Source organism: Drosophila gunungcola (assembly GCF_025200985.1).
Source record: "Drosophila gunungcola strain Sukarami chromosome 2L unlocalized genomic scaffold, Dgunungcola_SK_2 000007F, whole genome shotgun sequence".
Classification (NCBI taxonomy): domain Eukaryota; kingdom Metazoa; phylum Arthropoda; class Insecta; order Diptera; family Drosophilidae; genus Drosophila; species Drosophila gunungcola.
Window position 1 is genome coordinate 3,863,130 of NW_026453162.1, and position 18,115 is coordinate 3,881,244.

Here is an 18,115-nt window from a genome sequence, read left to right on the forward strand (position 1 = left end):
ATATTTAGCATTCTAGGGAACAACTTTAATCGATTTTTTAGCTCTGTGCGCCGTATTTTTGATTATTCCTTGGCAGCTATAGATTTTTAAAATTAAAAATGTTTTTCAATTAAAAATGTTAATTATACAAATATCTATATCTCTAGTCATATGCGCATTCGGTAAAAAGGAACGAGTTTATGTCGATTTACCAATTATACAGCTATAATCGTCCGATTTTTATAATTCTGAAATATTTTAAAATTACAATACTTTGGAGTAAATGCGAATATTAAAAAAAAATACTAGGTGGTTTCATTTGTGATCAATTTGTAACTTATATATTAAGCGTAGTAGAAAAGATATTTGGGAATGTTTCAACCAGATAGTTTTAGAACTGAAAGACTGCAAGGCTTGATCGACTTGCCTGATCAAGGATATACATACGTTATAGGGTAGATAATGACTAATTTACTGAGACTGTGTTGCTTTATTCCTTTGACTTATTTGTACAACATTGTTTAAATTACAATCAAAGCAAAGACACAAAAGACACTGTTTCTTCATCGATGAGCTCCGTTTATCAAATAAGCAAGGAAGTCATAATGCAACATAACAAAATTTTGAAAATTTGTTGTTCCCTGTGTCGATTGACATGGAGTGAATAAACAGATATTGCCCAAAAAGAGGTATATGTAATATCTCAGAATAATGTTTTTTGGCTATTTTTTTTAAATAAAATTTTGCTGCGTAGTCCTATCTAGAAGTCAGTTTAACCATTGAACATACTTTTGAAATAGGAATCGTCTATACTCAAATTATTTGTTTATTTTTTGCTTATTGCTTGCTTTTTCTAAAGCAAAGCAGATCGAACCAAATCTCTTTGGAGAGCAGTCTACGTATAAGTGAACCGGACTAATGAGAGTCGATCCGATCGCACCATAAACATACCAAAATTGCAAAAACTCCGAAAATGTTCGGATTTTTATATTTTTAAAACTGGTGGTAAAACAAATTGGTCTGATAAAATTGACACAGAATGGGAAAAACAATTCATACATTAATTTTAAGTCGGAAAGTCATATTCTCTAAAATCACTTGAACGCTCCTTTTATGACAAATCCTGTCCATTTATTTAGTGGGGCCAAAATACAATAACACAGCTACACTAAGATCCCCTGGAATGCTGCGTTCGGTAGGTATTTCTGTTTCGACTGGGCCCTAGTTCGCTTGGCCCACTGTACACAAAAGACAGTGCCCAAAAAACGCCAGGGGCTGCAATACATGCGTGGGGGAAAGGCGCGAGGGGAGGGGCGGTTTTGGGGGGTGGGATGGGAGAAAAGGGGGATGCGAATGGAAACGTGGACGGCAACGCTGGCGAAAATGGCGGCAGCGACAGCGACGCAGCCTATTTCGGTGGCCAGAAATATAAAAAGGGGCGTGCACGGGGAGGGGTGGCAGCTGGGGGACAAAGTGCAATACACCAGAGAACGAGGGGTGGGGTGGGGGTTGGAAGTGTATGGGTCTAGGGAGAAACACTCACACACGCACGCACTCACACACACTGAAATGCTGTCGGAAAAACGAGAGGAAAACGAGTACCTGCACACAACTACAACTGCACTGGGGACTATGTACGAGTGGGATGTCGTGTATGTATTGCCATTGACCAGGACATTCCCCTCTCGCTCTCTCTCCCTCTCTCTCTCTGTGCCCATCTCTTTCTGGCCTGATCGCTTGTTTACCAATTTATTTTGCGCACAATACGAAACACGGAAAATGCATGAGGCCACCGGCCGCCTCAAATCCACATAGCACCCATTCTACCCACACCACCCACACCACCCAAAAAAAAAACAAGATACGTTCCCAACGAACGAAATGATAGCCACACAGCAGAGCAGGCGAAAAGCAACAACAAGGAGTAGCAGGGCGAAAAAATTGCAGAAATTCCAGTTCGATTTTTGGCCATAATGCAAAAAAGCATGCTGCTCTGCTCACTCCCCTTCTTCGCATGTGCGAGCGAGTATATCTGGCATCTTAGTCGCTTTTTCATTCTGTTGTTGTTGTTGTTGTTGCTTTCCGTTTGCCACTTTGTGCGGGGATTTCTCCTTTTAACCAGTTTCCTTTCGCGGCTCTTCCTAGCTTTTTTAGGCTTTCCTCATTTTTTGCCAGGGTTTGTTTGCTTTTATATCCTTTTCAGGCCGCGACTTCCACTTTGATAGAACGAGCGCAGAGTTTTCATTTCTTCTACCTTCTTTGTTGTCCCTGACTTTTGACAAAAAAAAATAGGAGGTTTGGTGGTAGTACACACTCGTAGTGAGTTTTTATGGTCATGTCCTTCGTAGTAGTAAGTTCTCGTGGTCCGAAGTCAGTCACCAGCTCACACGCAACATGTCCAGATACAAAAAGTCGCTACGGAAATGCAAAAAAGTGGAACGAACGCACTATAAAAGGAATGACAACGAAATACTGAAGGAAAATGGGGCACAAAGGATTCGACACGATTGCTCTGAAAAAACTCAGCACATATTTCCTAGGCTAAAATATTTCTCATTTATCGCTTACCACACACCCTGGAATTTGGGTACCTAGGAGGCACTTTTCAGTTGTCAACGGCACACGAACCTCATATTTTCAATTTCTGGGTTCTGTTTTAACGCTGTATAATTTTGGTACCTAGGAGACACTTTGCAGAAAGCTGGTACATCAACGGTACATGAGTACATGAATCTCATATTTGCTATTTCGATATTGGGTTCTGTTTAACGCTGTATAATTTTGGTACCTAGGAGACACTTTGCAGAAAGTTGGTACATCAACGGCACACGAACCTCATAATTTCTATTTCACTTTTGGGTCCTTTTTTAACGCTGTATAATTTTGGTACCTAGGAGACACTTTGCAGAACGTTGGTACATCGACGGTACATGTGTACATGAATCTCATATTTTCTATTTCGCTTTTGGGTTCAGTTTAACGCTGTATAATTATGGTACCTAGGGAACACTTTCAGAAAGTTGGTACATCAACGGCACACGAACCTCATAATTTCTTTTTCGCTTTTGGGTTCTGTTTTAACGCTGTATAATTTTGGTACCTAGGGAACACTTTGCAGAAAGTTGGTACATAAAGGGTACGTGAGTAAATGAATCACATATTTTCTATTTCGCTATTGGCTTCTGTTTTACATATTGGATCGGGCGACTTAATTGTTGACATAAATCTATATTACTCTAGATTCTATCCACAAGGATAAAATAATGGCCCCAACTAGAGCGCTGAACGAGTTGAGTTTGAAGTCAGCTTCGAGCTAGACCTTGATCTGTTTATGGCTTTAGAATAAATGGAAGAAATGGTCGAGTACCTGCTCCTGTCATGAAATACAATTCCGCAAACTTGTTTGAAGCAGCTCAGCTCGAGTAGTTCATAACAAAACAACAAACTAATCAAGTTCATGTCAATTATAAATCTGTCGTACACAATTTTTAAAAGAAGAGAATAAAATTTTCTATAGAATTTGGGAAACATTGTTAAGTTATCTTGAAGACAAATGTCCATGTCTTTCATAGAAATCTAATATAACACAAAAGGATTACGAATAGCTCACGGTAAAAAGCTAAGTTATTGTAACCAAACATTTTTGTCATCTGATTGAACTTGGTTGGCATTTATTGTTTAACAAATACTTTGTTTAGACTCAAGCTATGTACGTTTGGGTAAATAGTTATCGGAATCGAAAAATTTGAAAAACCACTGAACCAGACACGTACGAAGTACCTCCAATGTGGGTGCCACTTCTCGCTTTCGTTCTCATCGTGCTGCATCAGGTGCCCTCGATCGCCAGCCTGTTTGACGCCTTTCAAGACCAGTTGGTAACGTATCTGCGTCCTGACGAGCCGCACATCCAGGATGGCCAGACGCTTCTCAAGATGCTGTACGTCCAGAACCGCGTCCATGTCTACTGTCAGCGCCCCGCAGCCCCAACTGTGTGGAACGTGTTCCGGAGCAGCCGCTTGCACCTGCAGATCGCCGCTGGTGGAGAGTACAGTCAGTATAAAGGGGCCACCGTGCAGGAAGTCTACCAGGCACATCGCGAGCGTACGGAGTGCTACGAGGGAAAACCGCTGGGGCTTTCGGCTCAGGAGCACCGAATTGTCTCGCTGGCCGCCCACAGCCACGCCTGTTATGGCATCTACACGGACCACCCGTTCGTCCTCACGCTGGTAGTCGTCAGCTGCGACCTTGAGCGGGTGGCGCAGTTTTCCTTCGGCTTCGTCTTGTGGCTGAGCAGCCCGCACCTGGCGGACTCGCTGCTCTGCCTCTACTGCTCGGCTGCGGCCTTGGGCGCCCATCTGGCGGGCGTGGTCGTGGTGGGAATTGCCCTATTGGCATCTGGCGACGGACGACCCCTGCGACTGAGGCCGCTCAAGGGGAATTTTAAACAGGTACTTGAAGAGAAGCCAACTGTGATGGCCCTGGCGTTGGTGGGTGGTGCCTGGGCGCTCCAGTCCACCTGCCAGAGATTCAGTTCCCTGTGGCGGCGCCCTCTACTGCGCTGCCTTCACCGCCGCCTGCTGAGGATCACCGCCTACTGGCTGATCCTCACCGCCTCCGATCACAGGGGCTTCGGATGGGTCTGCCTTTCGGTGCTGCTGCCCTGGCCGGAACTCTGGTGGCTGCTGCGCTGGCTGAGGACCCAATACGTTCGCCACCAGCGACGGCTTGTGCCCCCAAAGGCTCGCCCGCTGCTCAGCGAGGAGGAGTTTCAAGCACGGTCGCGATTGGAAACGCTGCGAGCTGTGAGGGATTTGCGCGACACTTTGCGCCAGAATCCGCCCTCATGGCAGCTGGTGTCACAGCTGCAGCAGCCGCAGCACTTTGCCAGGTTTCTGAGCGGTGGCAGTCACTTGGGCAACCCTCGCCCTGATTTTGACCCAATTTTATCGCAAAGAAAAAGATGTTATGGTCCTGACCATTGTTCAACCCAAGGAAATAGCAGTATCAGCAGCTCGAAGATTCGTCGTCGACATGAGAAGCGGGAGCGACAGGGCGAGGAGAATAGCAGTGCCTCTAACTGTGAGTGCTGCTCCGTTTCAAATATTCTTAGTCGACCCTCCACGTGGAACTGCCTCAACAGACGCCTTCGGTTGACGCTTAACAGAAGCCAGGAGGAGTGTCCAGAGACTTTTTCCTCCTCCAGGAGTTCGGTGAACATCTTATACCGCAACCCAAACTTTGCAAGCCCCGCGTGCAGACTCGACGATCATTAAGCTTGGCGAAACCTATTTTGAGACAATAGAATTGACGAAGCAATCGAATGGAACTCAAAGGGAGGCAGGCCACTTAGGCCTGAAAAAGTATCCTTTTTGGGGAAGTCGGTGGATACCGACTATTGGAAGAGGCATGCAAAGTTCACAAGCAAAAATGCATAGCAGGCAAAGACTAGTTCCAAGATTTTAAACGGACAGACCATATGAACCTATAAAAAAAATCTTGTAATGGCAATCGACAACAAACTGGAAGATATTGAAAACACGTTTTAATAGGTTTAAATTTTTATATGTTTAAATTTAAATCTGTAATTATTTGCTTAATGGTTATTTACTAAACTTTTGAAATTGTAAACACACTAAATCGAAAACGACCAACAGATGAATTAAAAAAAAATTGAATAATGAAATTAATAATATACAAAATGTTTAATTCAAAAGCCCTACAAATACCTTGCAACATTTTTTATACCCTTACAGTAAGCATATAGCTCCAATAGGAACAATTGGAAAAAAAATTTTTAAAAATTATAACTTTGCAGTTTTTTAATTTTTTTTTAGTTCTTCGCCATATACATAGTTGGTTAAATATTTCAGAATTCCGGTTAAAATTTCATCAAAATCGGACGACTATATTATATAGCTCCCATGGAATCAATAAAAATATAAAAAAAAACATTTTTTTTAAATGTAACTTTTCTATTTTGGATTTTTTTTTTAAATTTCTTTTTGACTTATTAATAATTTGACAGTTCAGAAATACGCTTTAAATTTTATTGAAATCGGAAAACAATACCATTTAGCTGCCATAGGAACGATAGAATAATTAAGCTGCAAATCATCATAGCTTCAATGTTTTTAAACAGATACCCAAGTAAATGAGATTTTCAATGATTTCAAGAATATTTAATTGCAATAGCTGCAAGGATATATGAACTTCGGCTTGCCGAAGTCTGCTTCCTTTCTTTTTTTATATAAAACTCAGGCAATTGCCTTTTAGGTGTGCAACATAGTTAACAACAGGGCCATATAAGAAAAAGGGCAATTTCTTTTTCTAGTAGTCGATACTCGCTAAACTTAAGTTGCAGTCGTCACAGCACACACCCAGGCAAATGCATCCCTACTGCTTTTAACTTAATTGTGCTGATTAGCATGCGCCCTGTCTGCTATCCTCGTTGAAATTTTTGTGCTTTTGACATTTGTTGGCGCATGGAGTTAGAAAATAAGAGACTAGCTTGCATGCACCAGGGCGGAAGGGATTGGACGGTGAAGATTGGGGCACAAATGTGCCTATTACCTCCTCCCCGGCAGTTTACCATTAGCCACGGGAGCGGAGGAGGCTGTAGTTGCAGCTGCAGCAACTGGAACAACAACAAAGTTTGGTCAAACGTCAGAAATATTCGTTCGCTTTGGCTATTGAACGCAGGCCAAGCACAGTGCAAAGCGCAGTGAGGCCACCCACCACCCCATTCAAGGACCAAGGACCTGTTCGTCGACCCGGGCATCGGCAAATGCAAATGCAAATGGGTAAAAAGCGCTTTGACGACCATGGGGGTGCAGGCGGACGAGGTGGTGCTGCAGGGGAGGAGTGACGAGTGGGGGAGGACCCGGGCGGACAGTTGGACGGGGCAGGCGCAAAACGCATTTCAAATCGAAAAGTGGAACTTCACTCATTTAGCGGGGGAAATGGCGGCAGGTGACTATCCATGCTTTGACTCTCCACACAAGCCCAATTACAGGGTATCACTGGGGTGAATCCAAATTGCGGAACAACGATAATGGCCTTGCTTATTTTTCTACCCGTTACTCTTTGAGTAAAAGGGTGTATTGTATTCGTTAAAAAGTATGAAAAAGGTAGAAGGAATCGTTTCCGACCCCATAAAGTATACATATAAAATAAAATATATATATTCTGGATCAGGATCAATAGCCGAGACGATCTAGCCATGTCTTTCTGTCTTTCTGTCCATCTGGCCGTCTGTATGAACGTCGAGAACTCGGAAACTATATAAGCTAGAGATTTGGAATTTGGCATGAAGATTCTAGTGTTTCCTAAGCGGCGCAAGTTTATTTCAAAACGGATCGTGAAAATATGTACTGTCATTCTTAGACATGTTAGAAGGTTGGTGTGTGATTGTTGTGTGTGCGTTTAGGTCATATTTATCAGTAGACCCAAACATTTTTTAATTCGAGCTATTATTTTAGAAGTTTTGGGGTTTATGAAGTTCTCTGCCGGCCCTCTGCCGCTGCTTAGCCACTGATCGGCCGCTGTTCTGCCGCTGCTAGCAGATGAGAGAGAGAGAATTACAGAACTGTTATCGCGGGGTGGGGGTGCTGCACGCTCTTTGCTTTTAGTGTTCGCTATGCAGTTCAACAGATGGCGCTACCTAAACTTTGATTGTTTTGTAGGGGAAATACTTAGGTTGAAGTTTATTGGCTGAGTAACGGGTATCATATAGTTTCTTATATTTTTTACACACTCATTTGGGTATTGGAAAGGCTACGAAATTCTAATAAATAAAATAGAAAGTAACAGAGCTCTAGTTTTTAACTTTAAACTCCCAAAATTCAACTTTAAATAATGTCTTTAAAAATCACATTGTTTATGAACATGTCTATAAATGAATCAATTTGAATTGCTGGAATAAAGAAATATAAATATATGTAAATACATAAATATAAGCTATGATGATTTTCAGATCAATTATTCGATCTATTATATGACAGCTATTTGACAACGTTTTCCGTTTTAAATAAAATTGAAAGAACTAAATAAAAATTAAAATTATGCTTTTATGCTCCGTCATATGAAATATCGAGTAATTGAGCTGCGAATCAACATAGCTCCAATGTTTTTAAACATATACGAAAATAAATCGAAATTTAAATGTTTTCAAGAACATTTAATTTCTGCAATAGCTTGCTTCCTTTCCTGTTCTTAATCGGATTGTTGAATGAAAATAAAAAATTATATTTATCAATTGAACAGCAGAGGAACGCAAATTTTCTTACCAAAACTCAGGAGTTATATAAAAAATCGTAGATGGTTTTTAAAATCCTCTTTAAATTTGTAACTTTTCTACTAAGGCAAACTGCGTTAAACCTTAATTTTTTGTAAATGCCAAACTAGTGGCAGGTCCTAAAAGATTTCTCTAGGCACCAACCTAATTTAGCCGATTAAATTTTACCTTCCTCTTAGTTTGCTTTAATTTTTGGAGTGAAAATGGAACTAAATCCGCAGTTTTTGTAAGCATTATATTCGTAGATGAGCTGGTTTGTCAATATCGTATAACGACTGTTGCCCATTTTTCCTATTCCTCTCGAAGCTTGGAATATTTTTTGAAACTTCCCTGTTTTGGTGGTTGATTCCCACTCGGGAAAGTGCAACCAGGTGGGGGTTGTATTGGATTTTTGGGTGGGTTATGTTTGGCTTGAGTTGGGTGGTGAGGCGCGAATCGACTCGGGATGGTCGCTAAAAAGTGCATTTCAGTTCTGGTGTCCCGTCCTAGGATTATGGGGTTGTGCACGATGTCGTTAAAAGGTCAGTGGCAGGGTGGAATATCATAATATAAGAAACCTGACTTGTTTTATTTGTATTGAAAAAATTAGGGTTTGTTGGTGGGATATTCGAGTCTGAATTGGATTTGGTTTTTATGGATTTAAATTAAGAAAACGCCAATACATATACTATTTTAATAACCCAAAGAGTTCAGCAATTAAATAATTTTAAACTTTAGCCGTTTGCTAAAAACGAGTGATTCACAAACCGGAAGATCTGGAAAAAAACATCATTTCTTTTTCCTTAAAATAAATAGATATCATTTGCAGTCTTTTAAGCAGAGTTGTTACTAGTTCTCATAGTACTTTTTTTTCTGATTACTAAATAAAATTTATAGTTAAGTTTAACCGCTAGAAAGTTTGAAAGGGGGTGAATAGGCTTTATTCATGTAAAAATATTACTTTATTATAAACAGTTTTAAACAGAATTAATTTATAAAATCCATTTTAAGAATATTTTGTTACATTTTCAGCAATGACAGCAACTACTCTTTAGCGTCTCTGAAAAAAATTGAATTGCGGTGCCCATCAACTCGATCCTGAATCATACGTGTTTAAAATTAAATCGTTTATCCCTTTGCGTTAAAATATGTAGTTTTAATTTTTATTATTATGTGAAAATAAAAACTGTTAATTTTTGTTAGTAAACCCAAAGATGTTTAACAAAACAACGTTACCTTGTAGCTAACATACATACATAAATATTTTTTACAATTTCAAAACCATCTTTGCAGTACTTTTTAAGTTATGACGGGCACCGTAAAATAAATTTTGAAAACTCTACTTCCGACTGACTGCACAGAAAACAAATCCCAGCATAGTTGAGTTTATTGCGTTTATTCATCCTTTTATTTGAGGTTTTTTTTATCCAAAGTTTGAGCTACTACTGACCTGCACCATTGTTTTTCCTTTGTGTGGGTGTTCCGTTAATAAGTCCTAATCCAGCGGTTTTTCGAGCGCCGGTAATTTCAGCAGAGAGAACCGTTAGAGGGAGACGGCAGCAAAACAAAACGAAAGGCAGCTACAACTGAACTTAAAGACGCAAGAAAGCGGCGCACGTGGTAAATTCACTTTTGTTTTAGTTGCGTTTTAATTGCACTGCTTGCCGAATTCATTGAATTCAGGGGAACACACGCACTCACAACTGCATTGGGCGAAGGGTGGGAGGAGTGCAGCGAAAAGAGCGGGGGAAGCGAACGAAAGACACGCGGTTTCAATTTATTTGCTTTGGCTTAGCGCCTAATTAATTTTGGTCCATGGAACTAATCGCCGTACTTATTGCATTGTGCAAGTTTCAGTTGGCAGCGCTGTTTACGCCTCGCCTCGCCTCGCCTTGAGTTGAGTATTTGTTTTGATTTTCCGTGCGGCGCACGAACTTAACGCGTTCTGAATCGGTTTATTTCTATTTTCCGTCGCGTTCTGGAGTCAGCTGGATGAATATCGATGCCACTTCGATGCCATCGATGCTTTAAAAACATCGACTGAATCGATGTTTGGCGGAGCATAATCGATGTTTTTCCATCTCTACTCTGTTAGGAAAACGGCGATTTAACATTGCCGTTACAAAAACGAACATTTTGAATTTCGAACTTTGAACAAAACTGATCAGGGCCATGGATTTCGGCTCCATGATCGGGGACTTCTTCCAAAGGATTTTTTTGCCTGCTTTGCGAATCTTTTGATCGATGCTGATGCTGATGTATCGATGTATTCAAAATGCTGATGATAACATAAATGTTAAGGTACAACGTTTTCCTTACAGAAATGTAAGTTTTCTCGCTAGAGGTGGGAAAATGTATCGTCTTCGAGCTTCCATCGATAGTTGCGGAGGGTGTCTCCACTACATGTGGAGAGTGTATCTGCTGCCTGGGGAGGGTGCATTCGCTACATAATTGAACAGATTTCTGTTGATTTGCGTTAACATAACTATGTAAATTCAAATTTTAAATTAATTTAATGTATAAGGAATGTACCCAAAATAATGTTCTTCTCCCAACATCCATGTTTTTCCGATTTAAATGTTTATTTTTTGTATTTTGTAAGGCTGCGGGTTGCATGGACACGTTATTTTTTTACGTTTCTTCATTGTTTTTGGATAGACTTCGTTCAAATGCTTTAGCCTAGTACTCAGATCGACAAACTGTTTCGCCAGCGGAAAATTTTTTTTTCTGCGACCGAAGCTTTGGAAATTCATTGATTTCGTAACCGTTATTCCTAGCCGGTTAAATCCGAATCAAAACTAAACTAACTATTTTTGTCGTAAAACTTCAGTCTAAAGCTTTACTTTAAGAGGATTTTTTTCAAAAAACATATAAATGCAAAAAGAAAAAGCATGAAAATATGTTAAAAAAACGCCGTACCCAAAAACCAATCCTAACCGAAATTTTTTCACGTTCTATTAATTTTAAACCAATTATATTTTGCATAAATTTTCTATTTATGTTATGTTAAGTTATTTAAACCGGTACAGTGTCGGTAACCGCAACTTGTTTTGGTTACGGTACCGTTACCGTTACCGTTTTATTGGTTGTAAACGAAACTTCATCAAAACTTCATTAAATTATTTATTATTTATGAAAAAAAAAAGCGCCTACAGTAGAGGTACTTAATTTTTTAGTTTTATAAGAAATGTAAAATATATATGTTCAAAAACAACGATGGTAAGAATGTCGGCTTTAATTTTCACTAAATGAATATTTTATGCGTATTTTGAAATGGTTAAAACGACATATATTTTAATAAACGGTTATATTATCAGTGGCGGCAAAAATAATAGAAACGACAATTTATTCTTGACTTAAAAGCCAATTCCTAAATATGTAGGCAAGTTATTGACTTCAAACTAACAACACGTAGATCACTAATATCCATAATTTATTTTCTCTTCCTTTTACAGTCGCATACTCCTTTATTTCTTGCAGTGTGTTTTTAATTAATCGCTAACCCCATCTTTGGGTTGGAAAATAAAATAGAAACTCGACCGATTTACACCGGAATTTCAGTTTAGAATTACTTTATTTCAAAAATAAAAGTTTAGTTAAAGGACTTTTGGGTAAGTTAGGCATAAAATTTCAAATTTGGTGAAAATCCTTTTTCAAATACAAGATTTATATTAAAAAGGGTCGCGAAGTGTGCTGCAGAGATATTAAAATAATATTAATCAAACAAAAAGGAAAACAGAAGATTAAACAATACACTATAGTTTTAAATGAATGCCCTGCTAAGAAAAAGATTTGTTTTGGGTACCATTTTACCAAGGCGTCGAAGAGTGAAGGCAGAATGCAACCGACATCTATAATGTTTCACTATCTTTTAATTACTAAAATCAAAACAGACCCATTTTTTAATGCAAGGGCCTCTAAAATCATTGACGATTTCAGTTTTCTGCTGCTTAAGAGGTCTAGGAATTGGAAAAAATTAATTTTTTTTGTTGCATATTACTTTTATACTTTTAAAAATATATTCCTTTCAAGATTTTTTAAAATTTGATTTATTTTGTGACGTGTCGTCCGAGTCCTCACAAATGTTTCCTAAACTTTTAAAGCGTTTTTCTCTAAACTTATTTTTTTGAGGTGGTTAACATAATGTTTCAAGTTCTACTGAACCGATTCCTTTGAAATTTGGTATATACTTGGTATCGTGTCTGCCTCGACCTTTTATATGTATTTTTAAAATATTCGAAAAGGTCGAAACTATTGGTAAAAAAAAACTTTTTCGTTTTCAAGTCGACGCCCTTTTTTTTAAATGTTTTTTTTTTTTTCAAAGTGGTCAACCAGACAACGGCATCTTTAATAATGAAGAATTTGTTTGATTTTTTTGTTTCCGATCTCAACAAGGCTGAAATGAAGTCAACCATTTTCAAATGTAAGAGGCAAAATCATGCTAGACAGTTTTTTTTAGCTCTGGAAATCGTTCTGACAATCTGAATCTAAGAACAAATTATGAGTAAGACAGGGATTTAAAGTAGGAACTTAGGCAGGATAATGACCTTACACGCGTGTAAGCCCTGATTAAAAAGTTTTCCCAGGACAAAAGAATTGAAATTTTGGAATAGCCGGCTAAGCCCATGCTCCAAGATTTGATTTAGAACTTTTGAGGGGTCCTTAAAAAAGAATTCTGTATTCTTAAGTCCGAATAAAAGAAAGAATTGTGAGAAAAGTTAAAAAAAAGAGTGGTGTGCCAGTAATCACCAAATTTGTTTCCAAATTGCTTCGTTTACAAACAATTGAAAAAATACTGTGTTTTTAAGACTAAAGTATAAAGTTTCTATTATTTTTTCTAGGGGAAATTACTTATTTCACTTTTTCTGTTAATAAAAAAATGAAATAAAATCTTTTTGTTCTTTTATAAAAAAGATATCCTTAAAAATGTTAACAAGAAATAAAAAAAATGTTTTTAATTTTTCTGGTGAGAAAGAATTGAAAAAAACAAACGATTTGTTCATATACAACGATGTCTTACGTTTCTGTAACCATTATTCCTAAGTCGTCTGATCCGTCTAATTCCGACTTTTGTAATAGACTAACGATTGAAATTAGATTTTTTTGACTTTGCTTGATTAATTTTGTATTAGCATGGCCTTTTTTGAACCAATGGTCGCCGGAATATATACACACATACTCGAAATACGAACGCTTCACACTTTCGAACGGCCAATGTTGGCTTAACACCTTAGCAAACGCATTGAAGAGTCTTCTTAACCATTTTCTATTATGCATGTCTATACATTTTCGATTGTATTCATCTAGAGGATTCCAGTCTGGGAGCGTTCTATCAGGTGATTGAGTGCCACCGGCTGCCAGTTGCTAAAGCTTCCATCGCTGACCATGCAGACGTGGCGATCGATGTAGCAGAAGAGCTTCCCCACGCGATAGATCTGAGAATGAGAATCGAAAAAGGGCGATTAGCATGTGAGGGCACGCTCCTCAGAAACCCATTGCCACTCACCTGCTTGCCCATCTCCCGTCTCCCCGGAAGAGGGGCGAAGATGATGCCCAGGTCGGCGCACTGCTGCGAGACGAGCTCCTTGAACTCCAGCTGGGCGGGCGGATGAATGAGGTCCATCATCATCACGGGGGATGGCGGAACTGGCGGCGGGGGCGTGGCCGAGACCGTGGGCTGCAGAAGGGCGTCGCTGGCGCGGTGCATCATTTCCAGAGCCCGTCGCAGGTGCTCCTTGACGCTGGGCTCGCGGAGGAGCGGCTCACTGAGCATGCCCTTCCAGCCAGTGTACCACCGCGATATCTCTGCGTAGTCGGGCGACTGGTTCAGCCAGACCACGAGCACCTGCATCCAGCGCGGGAAGAAGTGCCTGTCCAGCAGCTGGGCCATGTAGATGGGCTCGATGAGCTCGTGCCACTCCCACACCTGGTGCCAGAGCTCCAGGTCCTGGTGCAGCGGATTGATGACGAACTCGGCCAGCGTGGCCTGCAGCTTGGGCACGATGTGCCGCTGCAGGAACTCCTGCATCTCCTCCTCGGGGAAGGCCTGCTGCCAGGGCGTGAGCATGGCCCGGGCGGAGCGGTCCTGCGGCGACCAGGCCCGCAGCGCCACGCCCAGTTTGCAGCGGATCTGCGGGTAGACGGCCTCCTCCAGCTTGCTGCCCAGTATCGCGTGCCAGGGCAGCACCCAGCTGTCGATGGGCACGGTGTCGGTGAGCGGGTCCCAGTCCTGGACGCCGGCCACCAGGCGCGGCAGCACCAACTGCTCCAGCACCGAGTCCAGCACCCAGCTGGGCAGCAGGGGCGCCCAGGTGTCCAGCAGGGCGGCCATGGGCGGATGCTCCTTGGGCTGCCAGGCGGCGGCGCTGGCCCGGAACGAGGGCATCACCCCCGCCCAGATCAGCGAGGAGTACGGGTCGAAGACGTTGCGCGGCTGCTGCTCCGCCGGCTCCCCTTGCTGCAGCATCGAGCGCCACTTCTTGACCAGCTGCAGCGGCTCCGTCGGCTGCTCCAGCGGCCTCCACTGCAGCAGTTCCCTCTTCAGGAGCGGCGCTATTACGCCCGCAGCCAGGTCCGCCAGGCCGAACTCCTGGAACTCGGCAGTGTAGTCCTCGAGCAGCTCGCGAAAGAGTCGCTCCGCCTGGGGCAAGCCCAGGTCCGGGTTCTCGCTCAGGCGCTCCACTCGGTCCAGCGACTCCTCCAGCGTGCGAATGTGGTTGCGCTCCAGCAGCACGATCTCCTCCAGCTTGCGGTGCTCGCTCTCCAGCGCTGCCTGCTGGCTGGAGCACTCGCGCTCCTGGTTGTCGATGGCGATGATCTGCTGCTCGCACTGGCTCACCAACAGCTGCAGGTTGTGCGTCAGTTCGGGCATGGCGAACACGCAAACGGGGGCGACTCCCTTCTCCGTGGGTTCAGCGTCGTAGAGCGTCTCCTCCGGCGTTATTTTGGCCTGACCCAGTGCGTGATAGCCACTCAGCACTCGCCGTTCGGGGCCCGTCATGTCGATCACCGGCACGTTGCCCAGCTTCTTGCTCAGCTTCTGCGACAGCAGGTGGCTCGAGGTGTTGCCCTTGGCGATCACCTCCTCCACGGACTTGTAGTAGTAGCGCTTGCCCTGCCGCTCCTGCGAATCGGCCCCAGTCGCGGCTCCCTTGCGCCACTTGTTCAGCTGGTCCTTGAACTCCTTGGCCTCGCGCACGTCCTCGTCCACCTTGATGCTCTTGGCGGCCTTGCCGCCCACGCTGGCTGCGGTCTCGGGTCCGTAGGCACCGATGGCGCCCCTGCCCTTGCGCACATGGGCCTGCACCGGCTGCGAGATGCCCTGCAGGTCCTTGCCCAGACCCTTGCCCGGCTCGTAGCCCATCTGGAGGAGCAGCTTGGCGCCGATGCCGCGCGTGTGCTGCTCCCAGGCGCCCACGTTCCGCTCGCCGGCGATGTGCGAGCGGTGCTGGAAGGTGGAGCTGGCGCTGGCGCTGGCCGGTTTCCGACTCAGCGATGGTCTCTCCTCCTCCGCTGAGCTGTTCGAGCTGCCCGGCTCATTCTGGCCAAAGGCGGCACGGCCGCTGGTGGCGGAGTCGTCGCTCTGCTCGTCCTGATCCGCCCCAGCCCCAGCCAAAGCCCCCCCTTCCTCATCCTCCGCATTCAGGGCCCTCTTCTTCTTTTTGCCCGCCTGCTGAATGCCGCCGGCTACAAAGTTGACGGGCATGGTGTAGTCCTTGGGCTTCCGGGCGGACCGGCCCCTCCTGCCGCCCCCGCCCCCGGCCTCGCCGCCGCTCTCCTCCTCGCTGTCGTCGGCCCAAATGCCTGCGGAAAGTGGTCTGCTTACTAACCAAATCTGGCCACAACTTCCCTCCCACTGCGCTACTCACCGTAGATCTGTTGGTGCCTGCTCTGGCGTCCACGGGGCCGGTTCATGTTGAACTCATTGTCCAGATCGTAGTCCGTGATCTCGAAGCGCTCGTACTCGTTGTCCGACATCGTTTTGGCAATTGGTTTATAAAATTCTGTAAACACAACGCCGGATTGATAATAGGGATGGGCTATTTGGGCTATTTCACTTGCCTGAACACAATCGTTAAAAACTATCGATTACCATAGCTGCGCAGAATGGGCATTATAGCCTAGTTACACCTACGTGAGTTTCCTATCTATATCGGACTATCGCAATGACGCTGAACTGCCATTCACACTAGGCAGGCGCGAGTGTATGCGTCTGCCTGAAGGAAAACTACGGTTGTTGATTCCTGCCTGCCTGATTCCATTGCCGCATTAGCTATTGCTACTCCGACATGTGAGTGGCACGAACAGCTGATCTGGGTTTGTTTACTCAACTCTTTAATGGTCAGCAGAAAGATAAGCTGATGGTGTTGTTTGGCGGGTTTGCAATGGAGACCACCACAATTTTTAAAAAGGCCAAGGATCCCCGTATATTTGGGAGTTATTTTATACCAGAGATCCAGCAGTAATGCATAGTGGTGCGTGCGCTCTTGTTTTCAGTAATTTTTATGCAAAATAGATTTTATATGCGAAGCAATCGAAAATTGCGCCAACCTTGCATATAGAAAACAGCTGTGGTAGTGGTGGCACCAACAAAATATCGTTAAACATCGGTATTTTCCGCTATTTTTACTAAAAACGTCAATTATTTGATAGTTCCTATGGCAGCAAGCAATATCATATTGTTTTCCGATTTTAATAAAATTAAAAGCGTAATTCTGAACTGAACTAAAAAAAAAAACAAGAAAGGAAGCACAACCCATCGGTTGTCAAATCACCGAAAAAAACATGACAACACGTGTATAACTCGGGAGTTTGAATTTCGTAGCTGTCCTTCTCCCTCTAACTTATTTGATTTTTGTCGCCATCTTGCAGGATTCTTTCTTTTTCGACTTGAGAGAACTTTCAACAAGAAAGGAAGCAAACTTCGGCGTGCCGAAGTTCATATACCCTTGCAGCTATTTCAAAAACTAAATACTCTTGAAAACGTTAAAATTATGATTTACTTGCGTGTATGTTTAAAAACATTGAAGCTATGATGATTTTCAGCTTTATTATTCGATAGGTCCTATGCCAGCTATACGATTGTTCCTATGGGAGCTAAATGTTATAGTCGTCCGATTTTGATGAAATTTAAACCGTAATTCTGAAATATTAAACCAATACTGTATCTCGAAGCACTAAAAAAAAAATTTAAAAAAACCAAAGTTATAATTTTTTTTATTTATTTTTATGATTGTTCCTATGGGAGCTATATGCTATAGTCGTCCGATTTTGATGAAATTTAAATCGTAATTCTGAAATAATTAACCATTACTATGTGTCGAAGAACTAAAAAAAAAATTAAATTTAAAATTAAAGTTATACTTTTTTTTAAATTTATTTTTCCGATTGTTCCTATGGGAGCTATATGCTATAGTCGTCCGATCCGGCTCGTTCCGACTTATATACTACCTGCAATAGCAAGACAACTTTTGGGAAAGTTTCATGCAGATAGCTTTTAAACTGAGAGACTAGTTTGTGTAGAAACGGACGGAAAGACGGACAGACTGTCAGACGAACAGATGGACATGACTAGATCAACTCTCCTAGTGATGCTGATCAAGAATATATATACTTTATAGGGTTGGAGATGTCTCCTTCACTGCGTTGCAAACTTCTGACTGAAATTATAATACCCTCTGCAAGGGTATAAAAAACAGTTGGCCCATTTATAGTAGCGTTATCAGTTGATTGTGGCTAATGAATTGATATGATAACAGCGATTCAAGCCGGATTGGAAAATACAACTGCAATCTCGTGTTCTCGGCCAGATATCTGGATGGATAAGATTAGCACACATATTTTTCTTCGCTTCGTGCAGGTTCG

General features: G+C 42.5%; 3 protein-coding genes across 4 annotated transcripts in view; 1 reads left to right on the top strand and 2 right to left on the bottom strand.

The window, feature by feature from the left end:
* Positions 1-10,271, bottom strand: part of LOC128253155 (neuroguidin) — a 55,744-nt gene extending 45,473 nt beyond the window's left edge. The window contains exon 1 of the mRNA XM_052981366.1: positions 9,702-10,271. Within this exon, the coding sequence (XP_052837326.1) occupies positions 9,702-9,710 (9 nt within the window). The 5' untranslated portion in view covers positions 9,711-10,271. The remainder of the gene's footprint in view (positions 1-9,701) is intronic.
* On the top strand, positions 3,433-5,610 carry LOC128253142 (uncharacterized). Of its 2 annotated transcripts, none has more exons than XM_052981335.1 (2): positions 3,433-3,590; positions 3,678-5,610. In XM_052981335.1, exon 2 carries the CDS (start codon positions 3,765-3,767, stop codon positions 5,250-5,252), a length of 1,488 nt encoding a protein of 495 aa, XP_052837295.1. In that variant the 5' UTR covers positions 3,433-3,590; positions 3,678-3,764; the 3' UTR covers positions 5,253-5,610. The 2 variants fall into 2 exon arrangements, with proteins under 2 accessions (XP_052837295.1, XP_052837296.1); XM_052981336.1 differs by having other exon boundaries at positions 3,433-5,058; positions 5,120-5,264.
* Positions 10,272-13,501: 3,230 nt separating the features above from the next.
* Positions 13,502-16,302, bottom strand: LOC128253128 (septin-interacting protein 1). Its single transcript, XM_052981292.1, has 3 exons — positions 16,120-16,302; positions 13,758-16,054; positions 13,502-13,686 (listed from the first exon to the last, which is right to left on the bottom strand). Exons 1-3 carry the CDS (start codon positions 16,226-16,228, stop codon positions 13,555-13,557), a joined length of 2,538 nt encoding a protein of 845 aa, XP_052837252.1. The 5' UTR covers positions 16,229-16,302; the 3' UTR covers positions 13,502-13,554.
* Between the last annotated feature and the right edge of the window lie 1,813 nt (positions 16,303-18,115).

Excerpts from the sequence above, each read along its gene's own strand:
- LOC128253142 (XM_052981335.1), top strand. The coding sequence starts at position 3,765 with ATGTGGGTGCCACTTCTCGCTTTCGTTCTCATCGTGCTGCATCAGGTG.
- LOC128253128 (XM_052981292.1), bottom strand. The coding sequence starts at position 16,228 with ATGTCGGACAACGAGTACGAGCGCTTCGAGATCACGGACTACGATCTG. Across the intron at positions 16,055-16,119 it reads CAGGCACCAACAGATCTACG|GCATTTGGGCCGACGACAGC; the intron begins GTGAGTAGCGCA and ends CACTTTCCGCAG. Across the intron at positions 13,687-13,757 it reads GACGGGAGATGGGCAAGCAG|ATCTATCGCGTGGGGAAGCT; the intron begins GTGAGTGGCAAT and ends TCTCATTCTCAG.